At 43.6% G+C, this 27,880-nt stretch overlaps 1 protein-coding gene across 1 annotated transcript in view; it reads left to right on the top strand.

Annotated features, from left to right (window-relative positions):
- UNC5D (unc-5 netrin receptor D) overlaps window positions 1-27,880 on the top strand; it is a gene marked incomplete at both ends in the record, with an annotated part of 232,276 nt that overhangs the window by 187,135 nt on the left and 17,261 nt on the right. Inside the window, 4 exons of the mRNA XM_080796286.1 lie at window positions 8,149-8,317; window positions 9,966-10,193; window positions 18,563-18,712; window positions 25,523-25,687. Of these exons, the coding sequence (XP_080652412.1) occupies window positions 8,149-8,317; window positions 9,966-10,193; window positions 18,563-18,712; window positions 25,523-25,687 (712 nt within the window). The remainder of the gene's footprint in view (window positions 1-8,148; window positions 8,318-9,965; window positions 10,194-18,562; window positions 18,713-25,522; window positions 25,688-27,880) is intronic.

Genomic DNA, 27,880 nt, shown 5'->3' on the forward strand with positions numbered 1-27,880 from the left:
ACCCTATGCCCTGTGTTTTGTCATCTGAACAAAGATGGTATTGGGACTGATAGCTCCTGAGTCCTTTCCCAGCCTAAAAGAAAATGATCCTAGAAATAGGACTCAGGTTTGCCCCAGAAGAGTCTGTTTTTCCCATTCGAGATGGAAATGCGTCGACAACTTGGTAGGTATAAAGACTGTCATAGCCGCGTGCCACATAGACCCACACACTCCCGTCCCATCTTCCACCGTAAGGCATCTCAATGAGCCGTCGTTCTGCCACTCCTGGTAAACAAGCTGAACACAAGCCCAGCACTGCATGAGAGATGAGGCTTAAATTGTGTCTAAGAACTGGTAGCTTACACATGATTTGTGATTCCTTTAGTATATTAATTGGTAAACACCTATGCATGTGTGTGTAAACTAAAGCCGTTTAATGTATGCAAACAGTCTAATCTCTCAGTGTGGTATCGCTCCATTTCAGCAAACTCAGATACACACTCCAGTATGAATATAATTCCCCTCCCGCCCCAGCCCCCCTCGTGCCATCTCCCCTCCTGTGATCCTATTTCAGACAATACCGAGTGGGTGACCCAGATCTTTAAACCCTTTCGTTGTAGAGCCATATGCTTCTATCCTCAATGAATTGTGCTTGTTGCTTGTTGCAATCCACTGCTCTAACTGCTCCGTTCCCCACCCCAGCTAATGGAATATAATGGCGTGATGAGCTATAGCATTATTTCCAGTTACTGCTAATCACCCCGCCCCCAACCTGACATCGTTGCTTATTAACCACACGCTACTCAGAGAAAGGGGATGTAGGACAATCCCTGTGTGGTTCTATTTTCCACCACAGTAGCATCATCTGAGACCTTAAGACTGAGCGTTTAACCTTGACCAGCCTCCAACTTCCATTTCAGAAGCCTCCCTCTCTACATTGGACAGACCACCAAGTCCCCGTTTTCTCAAGAACTACCCAGTTTTTCTCAAATATTAGCAGCGGGGCTACCTTGTGTACCTTGTGTAAAAAAACGTAGGCTCCTGGGCCCTGCCCCAGAAATATAGAATCAAAATCTTTTTTTTTTTTTTTTTAAGATTTTATTTATTTGTCAGAGAGAGAGAGCACACAAGCAGGGAGAGCTGCAGGCAGGAGAGGGAGAAGCAGGCTCCCTGCTGAGCAGGGAGCACAATGTGGGTCTCCATCCCAGGACCCGGGGATCGTGACCAAGGCTGAAGGCAGACGCTTAACTGACTAAGCCACCTAGCCATTCCCAGAATCAAAATCTTAACGGACAGTGTCTACAAGTATCATTTTCAATAAGTTGCCCAAAGAATTCTGAACCACTCAATACTTTGAAGACCACTTAAACCCTGAAGGAGGAATCCACGGTGATAAAGAGAAGATTTTGCTTAACTTCTGTCTTTGTCCTCTGTTCTGCTGCTCCTCACCCCCCTGATCTCCCTTCCCCAAAGCCTTTTCTTAACTCACACGTGGCAGTTATGGAATGAAAGTCCTCAGGAAACCTGCTAATGGTGTTTGGGTGGACTGATGAGCGAGCTGGCTTTCTGGGACTCCTCTCTGCAGGGGGTTCTCTGATGTTATTTTCCTGGGGCCTGGCTGAATGATCTGGTCAGAGCTAGAGAATGAGACAGGTATCTGACTCCAATAAGATAAAAGGAAGAATAAGGCCCAAACCTCGATTTTTCATCCATAGCAAGGTTCACATTCAGGTCAGTATAGGAGGTTTTTAATGAAAAGAGAAAAAGTGTAATAATAGTTAAAACTATGTATCTTCTTGGGCAGGAAACTGTAGGAGGCTGGCGCTACCTTGTTTTCTGAGCTCCAATCTTAAGACTAAGTATAGCTTCCATCTCTCTGCCTTTTATGTCTATTCCATTAAAATATGATTTAATTATGTATCGACCCAGGGTCTGGCATAGTAAAACTATCATTACTCTCCTGCCTGCATTCCTGAGTGATACTCTGGGTAAAGGTGATCAAACCTACATTAATCTATAATATAGACCATGAGGAGGAAAGGCGGGAGCAGTAATTACCAAGCCCAGCGTGGCAGACAACAACAACAATGAAAATCTCATCTCGAAATACGGAGCTGGTTGTTTTGCTTGAAGAAAGTGACACATGGCCAGTCCAGAATCAGGTGAGGAAATACTGAGAGCAAAAGCAGAATGTGCACAGATCCACCTCCAGACCCGCAGTGGTTCCCAGTCGCACATGGTCATGTTCGGCATGAACTTCTGTTGCCATTGGTGTGCACATGTGCGCTGCAGAATGGCCGTTACCAGGTAGCTAGTGTGGCCAAGCTTGGACAACCAGCTAGAGCACCTGACACCCTCCAGCGCACATTTTATGCAGTAGTCAGTGACCCTGCTGATTTCATTATAAGTCTGGAAATTTTTCCCTGGGCTTCCGTCTCCATTCATTTATTCATTCATTCAAAAAAATTATTTTTGGCACAACTTCAAACTTAAGGATGGGGCACCTCGGTGGCTCAGTCAGTTAAGTGTCCAACTCAAGCTCAGGCCATGAGATCGAGCCCCACCTTGGGCTCTGCAGTCAGCACAGATTCTGCTTGAGGTTCTCTCCCTCCGCAGCTCCCCACACTTGCACACATGTGCTCTCTCTCTCTCTCTCATAAAATAAAATCTAAAATAAAAAATAACTTAAGGGAAAGTTGCAAGAATAAAATTTCCAGCCATCCCACAGTTATATTCACCACTCTTAACATTTTACTGATTTGCCATATTCTGCTCTCTTCTCTCTCCATATGTGTGTATATGTGTGCATGACACATAAAATACAGATGTACACACACACACATATACATATATATTTCTGTAACCATTGTGAACAAGATACACTTTTGACCCTAGATACTTCGGTGTGTATATCCTAAAAAGGAATTCTCTCATATAACTGCAGCACAATTCTCAGAATCAGGAAGTTAACATTGATACACTTCTATTATCTGCGCCACAAACTTTATTCATATTCCTCCTTTATCTGAATAATGTCCTTTGTGGCAAATGAAAATCCAAGTCCGTTCATTACATTCTATTGCCATGTGTCTTTAGTCTCCTGTAATCTGGAGCAGTTCCTACGTCTGTCTCTATTTTATGACCTGGACCCTTTATAAGAGTGTTTATACCGTGTCCCTCAACTTGGGCTTGTCTGATAGTTTCCTGTGGTTAGATTCAGGTTGTATATTATTGGCAGGAATGCTACAGACAAATGTGAAGTTCTTCTCACTGTCTCCTATCGGGAGGCGTGTCCTGTCCACCCATCCCATTACTGCCAGTGTTAACTTTGATAACTTGGTTAGGTGGTGTCTGCCAAGGTTCTCCACTGTAAAGTAGTCTTTTATCCTTTGTAATTCGTAAGTCTCTTGGCGGGGGCAGGGCGATGGAGATACTTTCAAACCCTATAAATAGTTCCTTTTTATTTTCTAAACTTCCACCAAGTAGATGAGCACCTATTCATAATTCTTTTTTTTTTTTTTTTGAAAGATTCTATTTACTTATTTGACAGAGAGAGAAAGCACAAGTAAGCAGAGAGGAAGGCAGAGGGAGAGGGAGAAGCAGGCTCTCTACTGAGCAGGGAGCCCGATGTGGGGCTCAATCCCAGGACTCTAGAATCACGACCTGAGTCGAAGGCAGCTGCTTAACCAACTGAGCCACTCAGGCGCCCCCCTACTAATAATTCTTGACTGAATCAAGTATCAGTATGGTTGGTTCCAAATGATTTTCTGCATTTATTTCTTGACTTCTGCTGCATAGGAGAGTTTCCCCTTCTCATTATTCATTCATGTATATATCCATATATCTCATGAGCTATGTTATTCAATGGGTTATGATCCTATACTACCATTATTTCCTTTGATACTCAAAATGTTCCAGTTTTTGGCCAGTAGGAACTACTTCAAGTGGACTCCTCTGTCCTTCTCAACATCTATTTCTGAGTGCTTACAACTGGCATCTAGTAGACATTGTAGATACAATGACAAACAGGAAAAGAAAATAAATTCCCTGGCCTCATAGAGCTTCTATTCTCATTTGTGAGAGACTAAAGTAAATAATTCTGTAAATGGTATAGTGTATTAGAGGGCAGTTAAGTAGTGGAGAAAAAGCAAAGATCAGCTTTGGTGATGGGAATGGTCGGGGAATGCCTCACTAGTAGATGTCTTTGGGGCAAAGACCTGAAGGGCACGAGGGATCCCGACACGGGGCTGCCCGAACGAAAAATTCCAGGCAGCCCAGAGCGCTCTAGAGCAGCAGAACAGCCGGGATTCCTGGAGGTGGGAACGCGTTGGCATTTCCAGTGGGATTCCGCTGATTACCGAGTTGAGGACAGACTGTGGGAGGTAAGGATGGAAGCATTGCCAAGGTGCCTTAAATTCCCTTAAATAGTGCACATCTCTAAGGCTGTGAAATGTCTGTTAAAGCGTATCTTGCTAGAATGACAATTTATTGAATCAATTAGCAGTTTCAGAAAGCACAGTTCCCATGAAAATAAGGCTCCTCAAAAGGCAGGAAAGATGGGCATTGGAGATTGGGAGAAACAGAACCTCAACCCACTGAGGACATAGTAGGTGTTTTTTGTGCTGTTGTTGTTGTTTAATGCTCACCGCAGTCTTAGAGAAGCCATTATTTTGCATGTAAATAAAGTGAGGCTCAGAAAGGCCCGGGCTTTCCCTTCTCCCACACTGTGGTTTTCAGGACCGAAAAGGTCAGACGAGGGATGTGGTATCAGGGCAGAGCTGTGAGGAGTAGCGAGGACACAAGTGGCACATCGGGATGTTCTTTTACCCACTTCTTGGGTCCTCTGCAACGACTCTTCCTACGTTTTCCCTTTCTGGTTCTAAACAAAGTAGCGACACGAGTCTTCCTATTTTACCAGATTATTAGGTCCAATGCTCTTGTGGCTGCTACGAGTGCCCCTCCCCCCATGGATATTCTGTGGTTCTCTGCAAAGCTGGCAGATTTCCCTGGAACCCTCAGCTGCACTGTGCAAGCAGAAATTGGCATTCATAACCTGCTGACCTACAGTTGCCCCACAAGCTACCTGGCCACCCAGAACTGGCTCTTAATTTATTGATCTTTTTATATCCTTAAGTGCTCATAAACATGTACAGCATTTGGAGAGATGGATGGGTGGATGGATGGACAGACAGATCAAACACAAGGAAAAAGACAAGTAGCAAAAGTCAAACACACCCAGACTTTTCCATCTACACTAGAGCGTGTGATGCCTGGAGGTGGTTCTAGGATAGCCCTTGCAGTCGCCGCTCTTTGTAGCTCACAGCAATTTGAGAAAAAAATATATATTTTTTTTTCTCCTAGCGGGAGCGTGAATACTTCCTTGTCAGATGTGCTCTGGGAATACTGAAATGCCATCCATACTGTCCTCGGGAATCTTAAGTTTTGCCTGGGCCCAATTAAAGCCTTCTCTCCCCCGACCTCCTTCCTCAAATGTCTTAAGTCTGCATCCATGATGACACTTGGACTACATGCCCCCCTTCCCCCATCTTTACTTGGGATGTCACGAGAGCCGGCAGTGTGCCCAGAAAATCTGTTAGTGGTTACAGAGGAGGAAAGTCCATCCGGTCACAGAGAGCAGGAGCCTGCGTACGAGTCAAAAAATAGAGGGGCATTTTGCAGCTCATCGCTTTGGCGAACTGCTCCGTGACCTTATGCCGTTAACACCTGCCTCCACAGGTGTGTGAAGACCTTTAATTAATATTTGTAAATCTCCCTGATTGCCGCAGATAGAAGATGGCAGAGAAGGACAAATTATTGTTAATCGTGGGGGGCGGGGGGGAGAAATGGAGAGATTTAATTTTGTTCCTTCACCAGAGACTTACACCCACAGACCCTGTTTTCACAGTAGGAGGCTTAGCTGTCAATCCTGATTTGCTTCCTTTGCCCTGGTGGAAATGCCCAGTGCCTCCTTAATGCAAAGCTCCCGTTCCCCGCTCTGCCTACCACTCCGTGCTCCGCCTCTGCTTCCTAATGCTGTTGAAGTTATCACGGAAAGGAGCCTTGCTACTCACGAGTGTGAGAGTTCATCTAATTAGCTGATTTCAGTTCATTTGGCATTAAATAATTCCCCAAATTCCCATATGTTGGAACAATATGTTCAACAAGGGGGATGAGTCTCTGAAAGCAATTAAGTAGTTCTTTTAGGAGAGCTTGTCCTCGGTCACTCCCAAGCATCCCTGCTATTCCTGTCTGTGACAAACGCAAGCAGCAATGATAAGGAAAGTGCTTAACCTTCTCTAATGGCCGCTGGCAGGCATCCACAGACAGGCTGCCCACCCCTTGCTGCTTAGAGCTCACCCTGGAATTTTACCTTATTTTTCTCCGCACGCCCCCAAACCTCAAGTATATTGTATCCAGACCATTCAGCGCACGTTTGTTACTTGCTAATACGCTGCTTACCAGCCCTGCCCACCTCGCTCGCCTGCTCTGCTTAAAGGCAGATGCAGGCTATTTTCAGGTCCCCCTGCGCCCTGGTTTTATGGGAAGAATCGTCGACTTTGGACTACGGTTGCCTAGGTGGATGGTTGGATTTTGCGACCATGGCTTCAGGGCTTCCTGAAGTGGGGAGGACACTGCACTCACGTTCAGGTCTGTTTTAGATACAGTGGAGAGAAGATGTTCCTGCCCACTTCTGTGTCTGGACTTTTTTTTTTTTTTTTTAAGATTTTATTTATTATTTTGACAGACAGAGATCAGAAGCAGGCAGAGAGGCAGGCAGAGAGAGAGGGAGGAAGCAGGCTCCCTGCTGAGCAGAGAGCCTGATGCGGGGGGCTCCATCCCAGGACCCTGGGATCATGACCTGAGCCAAAGGCAGAGGCTTAACCCACTGAGCCACCCAGGCACCCCTGTGTCTGGACTTTTAAAGCAGCAGTAAATTACAGATAATGAGCTGGAGTAGGACCATGCCTAATGCGCAATGTCAACAAAAGCAACTCAGAAACTAGTAACATGTTAGATGCCCTCATAGGAAACCGTTCTGTGTATACAAGACCATGGAAGAGGTGGCTTCTCTTGGTGCTAAATTTCATCTTTATCTTGCTCAAGGAGTGGCTTTTTTGATGAGGGATGACATATCTACATGCCCTTCCTAGGTCGTATAAGAGCAAACTTCTGTCTTAATACCAATCGCAGTGCTCATATAGCATTGCTCATCTGAGAGTCCTAAATGGTTTTATGGACTATATTCTGGGTCACTATATTTCTTACAAGTGAAAATACAGCCCCCCTGAAAATCAGATACCTTGTTCAAAAACACAGAAGCAGTTGGGGAAGAATGAGCAGACTTGTGGGTTCTTCTCACTGACTGCTGGCCTATAAACCAGCCCACCTTACTTTTGGGGACAGAGATTAAAACCAAAGGACAAGAAATTGAAAGATCTCATGCAATGATATCATTTCCCTTTAGTTAAACTTCACCTCCTTTTATCATTTCATGACTCTGCATTCCCATTGTGAATAATTCACAATACCGAAAGTCTCCACACTAGGTTGAGGTGGAATGATTCTAGATTTAGAACTAAAATAGTGAAGAGCTGAAAGCTATGTATCTATGTATTTTATTATGCACATTTATAACTGTCTTCTCTGCTATCACTATGTGACCTATGTATTTGTGCATTGGCAGAAAACAAATGTTTTCAAAACCAGAAGTGACATACTCAATCCGGGTGTGTCTGAAAGTTTGCTTTGTTCTGTAATAATTTGTTTTATCACTTACTAGCATTAAAAATATTTGTAGAACGGGTTGTTGGGAGGAAGGAATCTGATGGGAAGATGACCAGATCAGTCCTTCCTACCGAGCTCTCGGCTTTGGTCATAGATAATGTTATCAAGGAGAATAACACACCAGCCAGGTCTTTGCTGTCTTCTGTTCCGCCCTGTATTTCTGAAGAAGCACCTATTATTTTGTATGTCAAAACCTAGCTTTGAAATCTAAGCTAAACTCAGTCCTTGTGCTTGAGCCATTCAGGATAAATGGCTGTTGCCCAGACAAGGCCTGGGCACTTGTAGTGCCGGGAAGCCTCAAGAAAGCCCCAGTCTATAACTAAGTTCTCATTCAAATGCGCCCCCTTCTTTACACGTTTCTTGTATCCTCTCCCAACCATAAAGCCTCCAGTCCGATGGATCTGAGGTGCTCCTGAGTCCTGAGGTCACCTGTGGTCCCCCAGACATGATCGTCACCACTCCCTTTGCACTGACCATACCACACTGTGCGGACGTCAGTTCTGAGCACTGGAACATCCATTTAAAGAAGAGGACGCAGCAGGGCAAGTGGGAGGTGAGACCCTAGTCTTCCTTTTTAAAAAAAATAGGATTTAGCTTCCACCTATGGGATAGATTTACACTTACCTCTTTTAACACAAGTCTGCTGTGAAATCTGTAAGCATTTTCTTGTTTTTTGAGAGGATTGGCGGCATGGGCTTTACAGGATCTTCAGGGTTCTGGCTGGTGTTTTTCCATGATAATGGAAAAGAGAAGCAGGAGAGGATCCAGAACTTTTCTCTTTGGTTTAAGAATACAGTTGTAATTCTCCGCAGAGACTCATCCCCTTAACGTGCCCATTCCTGGTATATAAAACCTATACTTCCATCCTTCCTCCCAGACCGTGTCCGCATCTGAACTGACTTTCCCTGCGGCGGCTGTGGAGATCGGGAGGCGGCTCAGGGCACCCAGGGTGTGTTCATAAAAGAAACTTCTCTGATTCTGCCATCGTAGGGATTAGAACATGTTGAAATGTTCAGCAACACAGCAGTTGCTAAATGTATGCTAAATATATTTTGGTGAGTTAATGAATGCATTGGGAATTATTGAGTGTCCGTTGCCCTGTGTAGAGGAGTCCATGTGAAAGCCATACAGCCTAAGGGGAGAGCTGAAGAGAGACAAGACAAGAAAATGAGACAGCGTATGAGGAGGGAAACAAACAAGAGAGACAGACCCAGCAACTATTGCACTGTTATTACTATTTTAAGTGCAACCTCTGATTTATCTGTCTGATAGGGATTCCTTTTATGTCTGTCTGAAGTCAGTTTGCATGAAAGCAGGTGAATTATCTTGCTGGAACACAATGACCTATTCCAGCTAGCCTGGGATCGTCCCTCCCAGGAGGTGCTTCAGGCAAAAGGAGTAAAAAGGAAAATCTTGTTTCTTTAGGAGAAGAAAATTCCCAGTTGCGACAATGGATTACATCTACCCTGCCCAGCTATCTCTGCAACTAGCCTATACTTTTTGTTGAAAATGCATTCTGCTCTGTATTCAGTCCTAGTCCAGCCAGGGGCACATTTCCCGGGCACAAAGTTCCGTGGGGTTCATCGAGGGGCTGGATTTGGCTCTCTTTTCTGTAGTCTCTTTGCCTTGATTTTTACCACTTGAGTTTCCGTGGAGCAAGTCCTCACAAGTTTTTCATCCAGATGGTGTTATATTTATGCTCTACCCACCCAGTCACACAAACCAAATTTCTTATCAGGGAAGGTGAAATATTCTCGAACATCTTATCAAAACCATTTATTTAATGGTCCCTCCTGAATGAATTTGGTGGGAAGAGGATAAAATATTTGAAGGAAAATAAATATTACCTTAAGGATATTGAAAGGAGATTTTCAGAAATAGATCTTTCTCAAGACAGAGTTTGCTTGTCGGGTGTTAATATTTAAGAGTTTTCTTAAATTCCGTGCTGCACAAATTAACGGAAAAAAGGAGAACTTTGGAAATGAGGTTTGTTGTAAACTATAAAATTCCAACACACTGAATATACCTATTTCTTGAGTCCCTGATATAAGCAGTTATTTTGCTAGAAAAAGAGTATTTAACATCAAGGAAATGAGGACAGTAAAAATATCCTGAAAAAATTGTGTCTGTCCATGCAACGCCATTGTTAAATCGCATCTTACTTCGAAGCTGAGAGAATTTCCTACACCTTTTCCCCACAGGAAGTGATGTCAGTGGAGGATGAATCCACATCCTGCTACTGCCTTCTGGACCCCTTTGCATGTCACGTGCTGCTCGACAGCTTTGGGACGTACGCCCTCACCGGAGAACCAATCACAGACTGTGCGGTGAAGCAGCTCAAGGTGGCGGTTTTTGGCTGCATGTCCTGTAACTCTCTGGATTACAATTTGAGAGTCTACTGTGTGGACAATACCCCTTGGGCATTTCAGGTCAGCCTTTTCTCTAGAATTCTTCTTTTGGTGTCATGAAAGCGTGGGGTTTCCTAAAGATCAGTATCAGTGGAGAATTCTATTGCTGGGGGTCTGCAAAATGGAGCCACATCACTGGCTTATTAGGATGCCTATCTTGAAGCAAGAGGTGTGTTACCATATGTCCAACAATGTGCTGAGGTCCGAGGACATGACACTCAAGAATAGAGAAGAGTCAGGCACTCAAGTATAAAGAAGAGTCAGGGCGCCTGGATGGCTCAGCTGGTTAAGCATCTGCCTTTGGCTCAGGTCATGATCTCAGGATCCTGGGATCGAGCCCCACAGGAGGGGCCGCCCTCCCTCCTCAGCGGGGAGTCTGCTTCTCCCTCTCCCTCTGCCCCTCTCTCTGCTCATGTGCATGCGTCCTCTCTCCCTCAAATAAATAAAGTCTTTAAAAAAAGAATAGAGAAGAGTTACATAAATACATATAGAAAACACCATGTACTAAACTGACTTAGAAGTGTAGTCAGAATTCAGAAAATAGAGACCCAATTGCAGTAGATTGGAGAACAGTCCCTGAGAGCCCTCTGTGAACCTTCATGGCTGTCATTTAGGGCAAAAGAGAAAGGGCTGCCATGTCAAGAAAGGAGAACGGCACGAGCCACAGGAACAGCAAGCGTTATTTGATGTGCAGAAGGCAGTGAGAAAATTGCTTGAACAGCTGAAGGTTATACTTAGGGAACAACAATTATAAATCCTATCTATCAGCGGGCAGTCATATTATATCCTGGATACACAGTCTATTAATAATTAGGGCTACTAGGGCAGAGGTAGTTCAAGGTTCTTTTCCATTTTTGGTACTTTTAATCACGTTAAGACTCATTTTAAATTAGCTACTCATGAAGAGTGCAAGTTTATTAATAGCAGCAAGGATAATGCAGAAGTACCTGTGTAAGCTGTGCCCATATATAAATAGCATAGCTCTCCTGACACACCTCATCCCAGATCCCTGCTTTTCCAGTCCTGGGTCATTAAGTCCATTATGCAGAGCATTTCCTCAGTAACTAGCTTTTAAGACACTGAGCCGGAAAACTCATGTTTACCAATAGAGGAGATACAGTGACCTGAATCCTGAACACAAGCCAGGAAAGGTGACTCAGTGCCAACCTATGTTCTTGAACCTTCCCTCACGCTTAAGTAGCACCAGTCATTTTGAAAGGCACACTAAATATATGGCTGCTCATAAAAGGTCCTTTTGGCAGAGGGGCGCCATTTTGGAGAGGAAAAAGCTTCCGTGTGTCATTAAACGTCATTCTGTGATTGCTATTCGATAACCTTAATCTGTTTTCACCACCCCTAATAACGTCTTTTCCAAGATAAAACACATTAACAGACATTCGGCAACCGAAAATAAAGAATGAATTGAGGTCGTTACTGCCCCTGAATGCGTCGTGACTCAGGTGGGATGTTCAGTGATTCGGCCAGATTTTGTAGGCTGAGTACACTGGAGTGAACACAGGGGCCCTGGGAGGATTTCCAGCCTCTGGGCTCAAACGGGTATAACCCACTGCTGACCAGTGTGCCTGCGAGGGCCTGTTTATAGCACAGGTGCCTCGGAAGTTGGCCCTCATAGCCATTTTGATCTCACTTTGAATAATGCTGATGTATATTTTATACTAGTGAGTTCGACCTTTGCCTAAAGAAAAAACTAAGTGACTTTCAGATAATCTATTTTCCTTCCTGTTGATTGCTACCAGATTCTACCACAGCTCAATTGTTCACAGATGAATGTGAATTGCAGGGGAAGTCACGAAAACGAGGCCCTAAACACAGCTTTCCAAGCCACTCTCCTTCCCTGTGGGTAATATACCCTTCTTCGTCAGTGCTAGGGGAAAATGGTATTCTCCCTCTAAATTGAATTCAAATTATCTTTATTTCATCATTTAGAGATACTTTTTAAAACCCTGTAATTTTGCGTTAGAGAAATGTTTTCCAGCAGAAATACTCTTAACTCCATTCGTCATAATCTATTTACCTCAGTGATTCTTTCTCTCTCCTATTATGTCCAATAAAGCTGATTTTAAAGTTGGGTTTGGTTGTACTTGTTATTGACAGGATGTATGTGACAGCTGTCATGAGCAGCAAAGGCCATGCTTCCCTCTGGGGTGGTGAGAGACCGTCAGCCTTGGTCAAATAACTTCTCTGGCCCACGGAAAGATTAAAACAGAACCTGTAGCTTTTCGAACACAACTGTGCGGTCTGCGGTCTTCATCTCTGGGTTTTGTTTCTGAGAGAATCTGGCTTTCTGGATTGTTACTCTGCTAATAAGTGGACATGTTCCGGGCCTTCTGCCCAGGTTGCTTTAAACCACCTTAACATCCCAAATCATCCATGTCACATTTTTCACAGCTTCGTACGTGGTATTTAATTAGAAGGGAAAATTATATAGTTACTAACCCATTAAAACTGTTCCACTTTAAGAAAGCCTTAGCAACAGTTCACTTTTTGAACCTCTAGCAGACTTCACACGTTAATATTAGCTCCCCAAACTTGTGTGGTGTGAGCTGAAAATATTATATCCAGTGATGACTCATGTTCTGAAACTCGGATGGAACCCTGACTTCTTCATGGGTCATCTTTCAAGAAGCATTTCTGCTGAAATCGCCTATCCTGGAATTCACCTCCATTATCATAGTGTTAAAAATGTTTGTTGGGATTTGGAAACAGACACAATCTTGGTTGCAACAGTCGCCGGTGTTTATTATAGTGCATCTTTCATGTCTCAAAGAAATCGCAACACATATGTGTCCTCTTAATCAGGGAAGAAGCCTGGTTGAAGATCATGGTGAGGTCTTTCCTTTCATTCACAGTTCAGTGAAGTTATATCTAATAGAATACTTAAAATCTACCCCCTCAGTGGAAACCTGGGAAGGAGGACAGCTTCCAGACCCAATTCTTCTGTCCTCTTAGAACCAGTGAGGGTCTGGTGACATAATGGTCCCACCAAACTGTAGTCCTGGTGGTTTTAGTACTGGAACAGAAACCCTGTCTCCTTCCAGGCCTGCCCTCCTCCCCTGTACCTCCTGCAGGGGCCGCTGTGCTGTCTTCCCCTTTGCTCTGGGGATACTTCATCTGAATAATAGTACCGGTTTCTCTCAATGACAAAAACAAAAGACCTCCTACACCTTGGTAGGAGATAATTTAGTTTCAGGTTTTTGAAGATCTGTTCTGGTAAATACATCTAGAGCTATCTCTGGGAAGTTAAATCAGCTCAAATATGTTTTTTTTTTCTTTTTTTAAAGATTTTACTTATTTATTTGAGAGAAAGAGAGAGCTCCAGCCGGGGTGTGGGGCAGAGGGAGTGGGAGAAGCAGGCTCCCTGCTGAGCAGGAAGGTAGACCTAGGGCTCCATCCCAGGACCAGAACCCTGGGACCACGACCTGGGCCAATGGCAAATACTTAACCTACTGAGCTACCCAGGTGCCTTGCTTGTTTTTAATAAAAATTTGCCTGAAGCTGAGAGGAGAATAAGAGAATAACCCATGACTACTTGTCCTTCCTGTTTCTGTGTTTCTGCGATAATTAGAGCAGCCATTTTGCGTATGTGTGTTTGTGTGTGTTTGACATCATCTCCTTTGGTGACTTCAAACCAAAGGTTGAGGAATGGTGGTGTATTTATTAAACAGTAACATCTTAAGACCTAGATTCTGTTACTGTCCATGTTTCATTTTCTGTGTCTGCCTCACACAAATGCGCGTGTGTACACACACACACACACACACACACACAGCTCAAACAAATCTTGACTCAGGGAAAGCAAGGAATTAAATGCTTGCCCCATCTTAGAAAGAAAGAAGGAAAAACAACTAGATTTTTTCTGCATTGCTCCCAGACCTCCTATTCAGTACCTCTCGGTATTCATTACTTACTTGGCATTAATGTGGATTTAGAATCTAATTTCAAAGGATTTCCTCCAGATGTAGTTCTTGTGTTTATCAATAATGCAACCTTGGGAAATATTGTTCATGTAAAGCATTTAAAGGAAAACACAGCAGTGACATAATTTCTGTGTGTGTCTGTGGGGGGGGGCACACGCATGCGTGTGCACGCATGTGCTTAAGTTCAAACAGTTTTGTCTCATAAATATGTAAATTCAGCCTGCCTGTTTTAGTATCCCTGAAGCACACCTGAATATTGCTGCCTGTCTCATTAAATCAACATAAAGAGCTCACTGAGGCACAAAGCCCAGGCTTCTCCTGGCCACAGCTCCAGGATCTGGAGAGCTAGCAGCCCCCAGGGTGAAATGAGAAGGGAGACAGACTAGAACCACCACCAACCATAGCCTTTGGGTACATTTTATAGGAAATAAACTAGCCAGAGACCCCTATTTGCTAGTTTAATTAATGCAGATATCAATTTAACAATAGAACCGGAGCTCTAACATAAGGTCCTTGTCATATAGGAGGTGGATAGGAAAAAGCAGTGAGTACCGGCCCTCATGCTCGGGCAGATAGCTCTACTGAGTGACTCAGAACTAGCTCAGCAGAGCTGTTTGTATCACTGATTCTCAAGCCCAGCTGGACATCAGGATCATCTAAAAAGCATTTAAAAATACAGGTGTCCAGGCCCAGCCCGGAAAAGAATACAATAGGTTGTAGGCATAACTGGGAATTCTGTGCTAAGTATAATTTATTATTTTTGGAGAGTGTTTTAAAGCTTGTACTCAGGAGTTTCTTCAACTCTGAAGCCAGTTGTGCCTTCACAGATCTAGAAAGAACAATGATTAGTTCTTTATTGGGCTTCTTCATTTTAATAATTACTTGTTTGGTTACAGAGTAACTATGATTACTTAATATTTGGTGCAAGATTATGAGACACTGTTAATTGTATATAGTGGGTCCAATGTGTGGAGAGGAAAGTAAGCTAAGCAAAAATAAATAAATAAATAAATCATGGTTGTATTTAAATTGGGGACCGTAAAGCAGGAATTTCTAAAAGGTACCACTTTCCTCTGTGATAATTGTAAGTGGACATCTATTAAAAATTTCTAATGTTCTCCATGCCGCATTTCAGGGACTGCTTAGGCAGTATATATAACCGTAGGGCAAATGCAGACTGACTTATGTCATCTTTATATATATCTTGCACCAGTGAAAAATTATTTACGGGATAAAGTTAATAATAGTCTGACCTTCACATGCCTCAAAAAAAAAAAAAAAATCAAGTACAGAATAGAAAAAGGCAGCGAAATGTAGAAAAAATACCAGACCACAGTCAAGTTGCCCTGTTTTGGTCTTCTCTCCGTCGCTAACCCTGTCAATAGGAAGAGGACTTGCTTTGGGAGAGGGGTGTGCTTCAGTTTTCATCTGTAAGTAAGGTACATGTGATTTAAAACTACAGTTCTCTTTCTAGTGTGATGGTGCTCCATACCGTTTCTAAATATTAAAGTAGCCGAGCCCTACGCTAAGAAATGCGCCATCTTGCACAAGACACTTCATCTTCTGACCTCAGTTTACTTCTCCGTACACTCAGGCAAGTTAGATTATTTAAAGAAAGGGGGCATGCTTTAGACAGCCCAGTCAAATGTACTTGGAAGGGTCCACACTGTTGTTATGGTGTAGCTCTCCTTTTTTTATTTTTTATTTTTATTAATTTATTTGACAGAGATCACAAGTAGACAGAGAGGCAGGCAGAGAGAGGGGGGAAGCAGGCTTTCCGCTGAGCAGAGAGCCTGATGTGGGGCTCGATCCCAGGACCCTGGGATCATGACCTGAGCCGAAGGCAGCGGCTTAACCCACTGAGCCACTCAGGTGCCCCTATTGTGTAGCTTTCAAGTGGTTTTAGTAAGTAACTTCCTTATTTATCCTTGCTTCTAATCTCACACTAGAATTGCACAAAGAGGTTAACAGTATCAGGCTGATGGTTTTGCTTGGCCAGAAATAAGCCCAGCTAAGGAACAAAGGCCTAAAGAGAATAAGTACCCCACCCAAAACTACATGGAAATGTGACTGTGCCTCCATCACGGGAAATGTGTCCCGTCCCTCCATTTTTGGTTTACAAGATTCTTCTTTCGAGCATATGCACTCCCCCAGAAATTCTTATACACCTTAAAACCCAAGTATCCTTGCTCTAAAATTAAATACAAAGTCCTTAGCACAGTAAGCGAAAATTCATGATTTGACGTTCATCACCTCCAGCCACTCACCTTCTACCCTACCCTGTCCCAGCTCTGCCTCACCTGGTACCTTTGCACAGACCCTGCTCACTGCCCCCAGTGTGCGCCCCCTCCTTTTTCTATGCCCATCCCCGATCTTTACTTCAAGGTTCAGCTCAAGTATCACCTCTTCTGGTAATTTCCAACTTCTTTTCCTGGCCTCTCCTCCCATCTGGGTTAGGCGATAGCCTGTGCCTTGCGTTGACCTCCTAGGTAGGCACGTTATTTGTAATACATAGATATGATCATCAGAAGCCCACTGTTCTGAGCCTCTCACTAGACTGTGAGCTCCCTGGTGGCAGAGAAGGTTTTGTAAACTCGAGCCCAGCTCAGGCATAGCTCCAGTGGACACTCATTACATCTCAACAAGGAACCAGTGATCAGCATCTGTAAAGATCTCCACTCAGCCTTTGGAGTGAATTCTCTCCCCCGCCCCCATCCTGCCATGATCCTTCCACCCTTTGCAGTCACCATCAGAGGCCGGCTACTATGTCGTCGTGCCCTACTCCCAGAGACCCCCACTGTTAGGAACTACCTAGACTGTGCTGTTCAGTACAGTAATTACTAACTGCACGTGGATATTTAAATTTAAGTAAATTAAAATGAAAAACTCAGTTCCTTCCTCGGTCTAGCCATATCTCAAATGCTTAATAGCCACTGTGGCCAACGCCTGCCATATTGAGCAGCGCAGATAGAGACCATTTCCTACATCACAGAAAGTTCAGCACTGACCTAAGAGCCCCCAAGAAACACCCCTCTCATTAAAATAACCGGAGCAAATGACCTTGGAATCGAATCATTTTGTCCTGAGAAAAGACGCTACTAACACCTGATTAACAGGACGCTACTAACACCTGATTAACAGGACGGATTGCAGGTAAAAGCCGGGCAGCTGTGTCTTAGACATGTTTTTTTTATTCCTATTATTCTGCACCTAGACGAGAGCCAGTAAGATAACCTCTGGGGCTGCTTTTACTTGCTGATAATTGAAATGTAAGTTTTATTGTATTTATAAGCCTACTTGCCTGACTCTCACAATCTATTTTAGAATCTGGGAAGATTACAGGACATAATTAAAGGATCTCAGTTTTCTTATTTATTGTACCTCTGCAAGGGAATTATAAGTCAGTTAATGGTGATTTTAAGAAATGGATTTAGGGAGCTCTCTTATCTCCAGTAACACGAACACCCTCACCCCAACGGCAGGTTAACCTTTTGCAGAATTCATGTCGGTTATTTTACTTGGCTTGTCATCTCTCCAATGGGATTCTAGACACCACAAATTTGGAACCAATTAAAATGGCTTGCTCCATAGAATGTAGGTGAATTGTGTTTGTATTAAATATAAAGATTTCTCCACAAAGGATACAGGAGTATTTACCTTCAGGAATCTGATTTATTTTTTTCTAAGCTAAAACTAACTTGATAAACAACCCTCTTCTTCGCCTTTTGGCGTAACTTTAATGAACATTACTATAAATAAATAGGATACGTGCACTCTATATTATTTATTTTGAACCAAAGAATAAGTATTATATAACGTCCATATTCGTGGTGAACATGTGAAGGGGTAGAGGGATGAAACGATGAAATTGTTGTTCAACTTTCAGTGTAAAATCTGAATACATCCCAGGGCGCCCAGGTGGCTCAGTCGTTTAAGCGTCCGCCTTCCGCTCATGTCATAATCCCAGGGTCCTGGGATAGAGTCCTGCATCTGGCTCCCACTCAGCGAGGAGCCTGCTTCTGCCTCTCCCTCTGCCTGCTGCTTCCCTACTTGTGCTTTCTCTGTCAAATAAATAAACAAAATCTCTAAAATCTCTAAAAAGTCCTTGATTATGGCCATAGCAGATGAAATTCACACAGTTGTGGAAACTCAACAGTGTAACCTTTCGCTTGGGGCAGGGGAGTTCTTTTAGTTTTAAAGAAGGGCCTGGTATGTTTAGCAAATAATGAAGAACAATTGTTTCTTTCTGCCCAGATTCTTATTAGTCAGCAGCTTTGAGTCCCCAGTCCTGACCTTGCAAGGATATGGGGGTAGCAAAGAAGTGTGGGTCTGTTCTGCTGTTTGTCTGTCTGTGGGAGACGTGCGGTAGGGAGTATACCTATCTGTGGAGAGAAATGGGGCAGAAATTGGCTACTTCACTGTTGTGCCTCTTTTCTCTTTCCTGCCCCGTAGGAAGTGGTTTCAGATGAAAGGCATCAAGGTGGACAGCTGCTGGAAGAGCCAAAATTGCTGCATTTCAAGGGGAACACCTTCAGTCTTCAGATCTCCGTCCTTGATATCCCCCCATTCCTCTGGAGAATTAAACCATTCACCGCATGCCAGGTATTGGCCAAATGGGCTGCTACCAGAAATAGCTTTGCTTTAACCAGGAAGCATGTCACTAAACGCTGGTGAGGGTGCTTTTGACTTACATCCTCCTTTAAAAGTATGGATTTAGTCTCAAAGTGTCACAGAAATGTAGCAGTTTGGATGGTACACAGGGAATTAATCATGTTGTCATCAACTCACAGGTTTCGAGCAGGTCCGGGGGGGAAGAGGTGCTTGATGTCCGGTCATGTGAAGTTTCTCCTCTCTCCCACTTAAACTCTTGCTCAGTGTAGGTTGAAGATAGTCATTTAGCAACTTAGAACGAGATTGGTTTGTCGTTTGTTTTTATTAAAACCAGTTCATTACAAGACATGGTTTTAATCATGGTCAGCTATGAATGATCCGGCTGTCAGTCCTTCCGGGGTTGGCGATTTTGAGTTCCGGGGAGCTCTGGCTGGTGGGGTGGGCACAAGAAGTTTCATCCTGAATATACGAAGTGTTTGCCACCAAGTGAGCTGGGTACGATGGGAAGAGGAAATTATAAACGGAGAGCCAAAGAAAGGATCATGCCTCTTAGAATCCTTTTACAAACCTATAAAGATATTTCTGTATTATTATTCACCTATCTCTGTATCAGAGAATTTTTAAAACATTGCAAAATGACTTAGAGTCTCCCCAGATGACTTTTAGGGGATTTGAGTAATTGCTTAGCATAGAAACATCTCTTATCGAGGTGTGACCCTGCCATCAAATGCTACGGAAATTCCCCGTGATGAGTGCCGTCATCGTAAGCAGCTAACTGGTCTACAGTCGTTTCCTAAACCAAAGTCACCTGTGCTCCAAGTGACAGGATAGGTCCTTAACTTTGGAAAAGCTTCTGGTGGGCTCAGATTGATCCAGAATCACGGGAGGCTTTCAGATGCCTTTGTTTCTGTCATAAACTGCAGAGCCCTATGGGGTTTTAACCTTTCCATCCTTGTGGCATTTATTAAAAACAAAAAGCGAAAACTTGCACAAGGTAAACCAGCTTGTCAGAATGGGAACAAGGCAAATCACAGAGAGAAAAACCTTGCCTGCACCATGAGAGTTAGAAAAAAGAAAAAAAAGTTGAACCACCAGCCCTTTCACCTTCGAAAATTCACGATTTTCAGATTGGACAAGGTTATAGTTTCCTGTTTACTTTTCAGACTTCTCGTTACCTTGGGAACTGCCCCTCTGTGTACACTTTGAGGGCATTCAGAGCAACAAAAGCATCTCTCATGGCTCTAAAACCATTTTTTTTTTGACACATTCAGCGTATTTCCTTATGGTGAGAAGTTTTCTATGAATAAATGGATTGCTTATGATGTTCTAAGACCTAGATGTCTCTGTGTCCAGGAAAGCAGGATTCGGAGTTTCCAGTCCAAATTGAACTTCAGGGCATTGTTAAAACAGGTCCTGATAGTCATGTAAATTCCTGTGTGTTAATCTTTATAGGCTTAAAGGCATCGTTCCACTGGATCTAATGCAAGAGCCTCCATCCAAAGTAACTATTAAGTTTAATGTTTAGAGATAAAAAAAAAAATCAGATGAAAGGACCATAACCTTGCACCGGCTCTTAAATAATAATTCCAGCACCAGGAATTCCAAGGAGAGTCCTGGGCAGGAAAAGCGTCAGGGGCTAATAGCGTGTGGACCTCAGAGCAGGCAACACAGCCAGCCAAAGCCAAAGGGCATTGGCTCACACGGAAATCCAGCAAGCTTTACTCCTGGGATGGGTTGGATTGCATGGACGTTGTGAACATGGATAAATATTTGCCTTCTGTAATTGAGCATAATTTGAAAGAGTCTTGGAAGGCTGAGAAATAATTTAATTTTCTCTGCACCAGGAGGTTTGCTACCGAGTTGCGTTTCCACTTCATTTTTCTTACCCACAAATGGCTTTCTGCTCTGTTCCTCCTCCCCACCACCACCACCCTCCTTGCCGCCAATTGTCTTGCCCCTGTCATCACAGAAATCCCCTCGCTTGTATGAATGCATATTGTGCTGCTCTTAATAGCCCTGCTGTGTTTGTTCCAGGCATCGGACGGAAGCAGTTTGGGGAGGGTTTGTGTTCATCCTGCTTGAACCTCATGTCGAACATGATGTGCACTGATAAACTTGGCGTGGATAATAGAGAATGGCTTTTCATTAGGGCTTAGTGGATGGGAACTAACCGAGAGCTACTGCAGGGACAGAAAATCTCACTCTCCCTGACATCATTTATAGGTCTCTCCTTCAACTGGTAAATCTCCCTGTCGTCTTCCGTCATCTCCCAACTCGGCGCTTGGAAGACCACTAGCCTTCCTCTCTCCTCCTTTCTCTAACTTCACATCAGGAATCTGAGAAGCAACATATTCCTGTTGGAATTCAAAGCCTATTCTCCTCAGAAACCTGCCTTTCTTCTGTGGAATTCACTAAGAACTTTCAGGCCTAGGAGAGACCCACTGCTCAGAATATTTGCCCTAGCAGACACCAACCAAACTGCATGAGGAATGTTTTTAGAATCGTGTGAATTCAAGGTTGGGTCCAGAGCTACGTGTGGAAACTCTGTGTGTAGGCAGACCAGCTAGCTTTGAAATCTTGTTGGGTTAGGTTCAGGAGGATTAGAGGCTGACAAAATGCTACACTACAACCCACATTGCTAGTCTCCACTCCCAACCCCAGGGCCAAAAAATACCCAAGTATTCCTTCTCTTTTTCTCAGGCTTTTTAAGACTTCGGCACAGTTAGAGATCCTCTCCACAGACTTAGCAGACCTCATCTAGGAGGTAACTAATTCTGCTTTCCATAGGTTCCTGGGACCTGGGTGCTCCTGAATCGTATGTTCTGCTATTTCTTGCTGACTGTGGGATGGAGAAGCTGAAAGAGACAGTACACAGTACAATATTATTCTTTAAATCCTACAAAACAGAAAGTCGGGCTGTCCCCTCCCAAAGATAAAAGCAGCTGTCTTTTCAGCATACTTTGTGTCTTGGGGAACCCAGTGTCTGTCTCCTGCTAGGATGTGATTTACATTCTCTCCATCTGCCAGGAACCTAATTATAATGGGAATCAAAATGAAAACATTTCCAGAATGCTTTAAACACCCGTAACTTTGCTACACTTTGTCCTCCCATATAACTTGCTGCAACATTTCTCTCACTCAGTGAGAATCTTGATAGTTTTTGGTTTTGTTTTTTGTTTTAAGATTTATTTTATTTTATTTTATTTGAGAGAGAAAGCAAGCATGAAGGGGAGAGGTCAGAGGGAGAAGCAGACTCCCCACCGAGCAGGGAGCCTGATATGGGACTCGATCCTGGGACTCCAGGATCATGCCCTGAGCCGAAGGCTGTTGCTTAACCCACTGAGCCACCCAGGTGCCCGTGATAGTTTTGTTTGTCTGTTTTAATAAATGAAAGCAAAAATGATTGCCCTGACAACACACTAATCACTATGCTTCTAATTCCGTTACTTTTAAATATTTTGTGGAGCCCTATTGGCAGCTGCTACTCAAGCCAACAATAAAAAGAAATATTCTTTCTAGACAGTCTTAAAATCAGATTTTTAAAATGTTTTGATTGTGTGCAGTGGGATGTAAAGAGGAAAGAGAGGAGTGTGTGCTGATTCTCATGGCTTTCTACAAGGGAAGACAGTCTCTGCAGTGGGCATTACTCTCTTACCTTTCTGCCATCATTTTCCGGAGAAATGTAGCAAATTATACCAGAGAGGATACTTTTCAATAAATGGCCAGTACCATTGTTTTGTTTTGTGTTTTTTTTTTCTTTTTAGGTTAGGAAGCGTTGTCAAGGATTCAGATCCACCACACAATAAGGAGGTCAGTTTAAGAGCAGGACCTTGAATTCAGCTCTGTCTGGCCCTGACGTCCAAGAACTTATGTTATACTGTAAAGACTCAAATTTCCATTTAAAAACACAAAAACCTTAATTTTCTTTTTCTTTTTCTTTTTTTTTTTTTTTTTGGTAGAGTTGGGGGAGGAGGGGAGAGAGAGAGAGAGAATCTTAAGCAAGCTTCACACCCAGCATGGAGCCCAACAGAGGTCTTGATCTCACAACCCTGAGCTCAGGACCTGAACCAAAATCGAGAGTCAGACACTTAACCAAACTGAGCCACCCAGGCGCTCATTTAGTTTTCTCATTTAGGCAAAAGGACCTGTTAACCACTCAGCCCTATGTTACAGTTGCTTTCATGAAAGGGGTTGGTGCAAAGGAAGTATAAAAAATGTACTAGTTTGAAGGAGTGTTCATTTGAGGGCTATTAAAATAAAGATGGGGGGCACCTGGGTGGCTCAGAGGGTTAAGCCTCTGCCTTTGGCTCAGGTCATGGTCCCAGGGTCCTGGGATCGAGCCCCACATCGGGCTCCCTGCTCAGCGGGGAGCCTGCCCCCTCCTCTTTCTCTGCCTGCCTCTCTGCCTACTTGTGATCTCTCTCTCTGTCTGTCAAATAAATAAATTAATTAATTCTTAAAAAAAAATAAAATGAAGATGGGACAACAAACGATGGAAGCACCAGGCAGGAGACCCAGGGGGCCATGCTGGGCCCCATCACAAAGGATTCTGGGAATGAGAGCACAGTGCCCAGCAATCTGGTCACATCAGTGTCCCCCCACTCATGATCAGAGGTAAAAGACACATCACGATGCTGTTTCCTGACGAACACCAATCAGCAGCGTCCTGTTTCCCTCTCCGGTCAAGCACTAACCCCCTCATTAGCTCGGTATTGTAGAAACTGCAGGCAGGAGACTGGGGAGTAGGTCACTACAGTTAGCTCTAATGAGGAGAGAAGAGGATCATTAATGGTGATAGGAAAATTAGAGAAGGACAAGATAGTGAATGGTGATAATCGGTTTTGAAAAGCTAGAGTTCTCGGAGAAACTAAAGGCCAAATAAAATGATTTGTAGTGATTAGGGGTATAATGTCAGTGATTGATAATAATGAGATAAACTCCAGAGATGTAGCCACTGGGAGTTCTCCACAGAGGGGTGGCAGTTGGGCGTCTGTGAGCAGATCGGATGAGTTCAGCAAGCAGAGAGAAGTGTTGGAGCCTGAGATCGTGAAGTAAGGGTTACCCGCGGCTTGCAAAATAGAAGCAGCCTTAGGGGGGAGAAGGACAATAAGAGTCAGGCCGAAGAAGAAGAAATGGCAGAACTTGTAAATATATGTTATTATTTATCTGGTGTAGAATTTGGTGCAGGTGAAAAGTCATTTTTGAGTGTCGTCGGGAAAGTGACCTCCTCCGGAGATTGCCGGGGGACCTCTCCAATCCACCTTACTTCTCTCTGCTTCTTGAAGTGAAAATGCCCCTGCCTTTCCCTCGGTTTAGGATTAAGAACGAATGAAACAAAACCACAATGCCTATACTCCTTGCTGGGATGCGAGGTAGGAGTTAGGGCGAGAGTTTCTTCTCTCGGACTCCCTCAGCTAGCCCTCCTCTCTTCAAGTGGACAACAGTCAGAGTCCATCCCTCCTTGCTGGTCGCCACCCCCGCCCCCCACCGTCTCTAGAAGCATCCACAATCCATAGAGAAAACGAAACTAAAAAAAAAAAAACAATGTGCCCATTAGAGCTCAGGAAGAACGAGATTACCCCTAGTTCCTCCAAGGGAGGAGACTGAATTTTAATCATGGCCCCCAGTCTCATAACACAGGATGGCTTCATTACCAGTCACACTTCAGAGTATCCAGCCTCCAAACCTGATACACCTTCTGCCACCTGCCAGTGTGAATATTGGAGAAGATGGTATTTATAGTTACAGGTAAAAAAGAGCACATTAACGAGATGAGAAAAAGAGAAAAGGGTGAGGATGAACCTTACTAGAGGCTGGGCATACAAGGTCATTGCCAAGAATCTCAGCTTCATTTGAGCAGAAAGGAGAGTCTTTTTAGTAGATGAAAGAGTATCAGTGAGTGACCTCTAGGTCGCATTATTGTAAAGCCACGTGCCTGAGCATGGTCTACTCAGTGGCAGGCACTGACTAGTAATGGGGAAAAAGGCTGATGTATATCGAGTTTATTATTTCCCCCCTCATTTAGTAAAAATTGTTTTTGCCACTCAACTGTATATAAGTCCTGTGACAGTAGAGACGGAACCTAGTTTCCTATTCCTTATTGTTCATCTTGTACAGTGTCTGGTCATTAGCAGGCACCGTGCACATAATTGTTGAACAGACGAATTGAGTGAGTGAGGAGTTGGCAAACAGGACTGTTCTGGGAAGCCTAGTTTGTTTGTGTCTCTTTCTGGAGGGTGTGTGCGGGCCTGTGTGTATGTGTAAGAGAGAGAGAGATCGGCAGTAAGGATAATTTTTATGTTGGATACATTAGCAATATCGTGTTCTGTGTATACAATTCTGTATGAGTTTGTGTGGTGTTGGGATATGTTCTGGTCAGTCAGTTCTTTAGCATAATTTTCACTTAAGGGAAAAGATACCATCCTACCCCAGACTTAAGAAGAAGGATGGACCAGAGGAGTCTTCTGAAGAATTATTTTTTTCCCATGGGAAAACATGAGGATGAATTTTTGATAGTATCCTAATGGTGTGTGTCACCAAGTGAAATCTGAGTTCTGGCACTGTGGTTTTGGAATTCAAATGTTATCAATTGGAATTGACATTAATTACTTTCTGTGCTGCTTGGCATATGCTGGAACATTATTTGTACACCAATTCCACCAAAGTCGCTTGGGCAATTTTCTCTGCTGCAGTCGTTGTCATCATCATCATAATTATTGCCATTAAGTCTCTCCTAGTCGCCACTCATCTCAGCCGGGCTCTGCACACCACACCCCTCTTCTGTCCCCCGTTTCCCTGCAGGAAGTCCCATTCTCCCGCGTGTGGTGCAGTAACAGGCAGCCCCTGCACTGTGCCTTCTCCCTGGAGCGCTACACGCCCACCACCACCCAGCTGTCCTGCAAAATCTGCATCCGGCAGCTCAAAGGCCATGAACAGATCCTCCAAGTGCAGACATCCATCCTGGAGGTGAGTCCTTGGTCGGCAGGACCATTTGACTCCATTTCGACAGGACACTAATGTCAATGTACCTATTTCAGTCGTGCTACACGGGGTCCAAAAGAGCTTCAGAAGGCACTCAGTCTTAATCCTCATTACCGGTAAGGGCAAATAAACATTTCCCGGGCTGACAGTGGAACTGAGCTTCCTGTTGGACAGAGAAACTCAACCCATCAGAGCTTAGGCTCCATGGAGAGCTCTTAGGGGAAAGAACTAGTAGAAGGCTTTTTATACACAAAACCGCGAGCAATCTAACAGTTGGTTGTAGGTTTGGAATATCTCCCGAGATTCTTTGGTGGCTGATGGTACATCTGAGACACGTACCATGAAGAGGCAGGCGCAAGGTCACCATGGGGCTGTTTTTCTCCTGGCTCTGACCAGTTCTCCGGAAATCGTCTTCAGGACCTGGGTTCCCTATGGTCTTACAAGGTCTCCTAACCTCCAGATTCGGGGTTCTGCATAGCCCCATCTCCCACTGAATCTAGATTCATTGATGCAATCATGTACGACAGAGTAGATATAAGTCTCATACTACAAAGTAAGGAAATACAAGTGCAGAGAGGGAGAGGACACTGTCCAAGGTCATATCACTATTGAAGAGCAGAGTTAGAATGGGAATCAGAGGAGAAGTCACTTTTGCAAGAAGACACCTGATTTCCGCCATGGCTCCGATTTGCCCTAAACCACTGAATGGCTTCATGGCTGTGAACTTGGCTTAGAGAGGAGATGATGGCAGTCCCTCCTGAATAGTTATTTGAGTGTAGAGGGCTAGAGTAGCTGAGGGGAAGCATGTGATGCCTTTGTTGAGGAATTCCAAGGTAATCCCTGGGTAGTGTAGAAAAATGAATTTTATTGCTCATCAGTAGAATATATATATATATATATATATATATATATATATATATGCGTGTGTACAGGCACACATACATATTTATGTACAAATATATAAATAATATGTATTTGTTCATTCAGGCTTGGCAGAAGGCTTAACAAATGGTATATACATACCACTCAATTCGTTGTTTTTTTTTAAACCTTTAGCTTTATAGCATTATCACTCCAATTCATCCTCATTTCAATTCATTGTTTATGCAAAGTGAGCATTGCTAATTCCCCCAAATAGTTTTTCTGAAATGTGGATGGCTTCCCAAAGGATTGTGCCTCAAAACTGATAGCTGTCTTAACTGACATGTTTGCGCAGCATTTGCATTCATTATCACCAATTAACATTGTGTAGTAAAGTAGTTTTGATGGGAAAGGTAGATCCAGAAACGTAGGGTAGGATATTTTGAGAGTCTCTTTCTTGAACAGTCGTGGCATATTTAACACAGTACATTTCAAAGTAAAATTAAAAAATTGCAGGAAAGTTTTCAAATAAACACAAAGGGAAAATACAAGCCGATTTTCCTTCTGGTATTCAGAAAAGCATGAAAGGGCAAGACAGAAAGATAACCTCTGATGCAAACTGCCCTAAATGTCTGATCACAGATCAACGCAACAATTTCAGGCTTAAAGGGCTTTTATTTTTTAAGGCACTCCAATAGTGAGGACCAACTTCTGCTATTACAGGAAATCCATGTTAAAGGACTGTGAGAGAGCTGATACAGCTTGGTACCTATGCTCCTTGCTTAAACACATTTTAGAAGTGCAGGGGAGGAAAATGAGCTAATAAACAGTCTTACCCTTTACTCTCCATTTCCTTGTCTAACGCTTTGCAAGCTTACAATCACTTTGAAATGCCCTGAAAAAGACGACACCACAGTATCACTTGATAGTAAGAGGCCAGCATCTGGATAATATTTATTCATTGTCGGGTTACCACCATCCAGTTTGAGGCTACTCCCATTTTAGAAGCTCTAGTAACCCTTTCGATCCTGGAAGGATCATTTTTTTTTTAATTTTTAAATTTTTTTATAAACATATAATGTATTATTAGCCCCAGGGGTACAGGTCTGTGAATCGCCAGGTTTACTTCACAGCACTCCCCATAGCACATACCCTCCCCAATGTCCATAACCCCACCACCCTCTCCCTCACCCCCTCCCTGGAAGGATCATTTTGTTAATGGCTTCAAGGGTTACTGCTGGCATTTGGCCCAGTGCATCTCTATCTCTGTGTAATAAACTGTATTTCTTAAGCAAATCTGTTATTTTGTCAGCAGAA

This window comes from Martes martes (genome assembly GCF_963455335.1).
Source record: "Martes martes genome assembly, chromosome: 2".
Classification (NCBI taxonomy): domain Eukaryota; kingdom Metazoa; phylum Chordata; class Mammalia; order Carnivora; family Mustelidae; genus Martes; species Martes martes.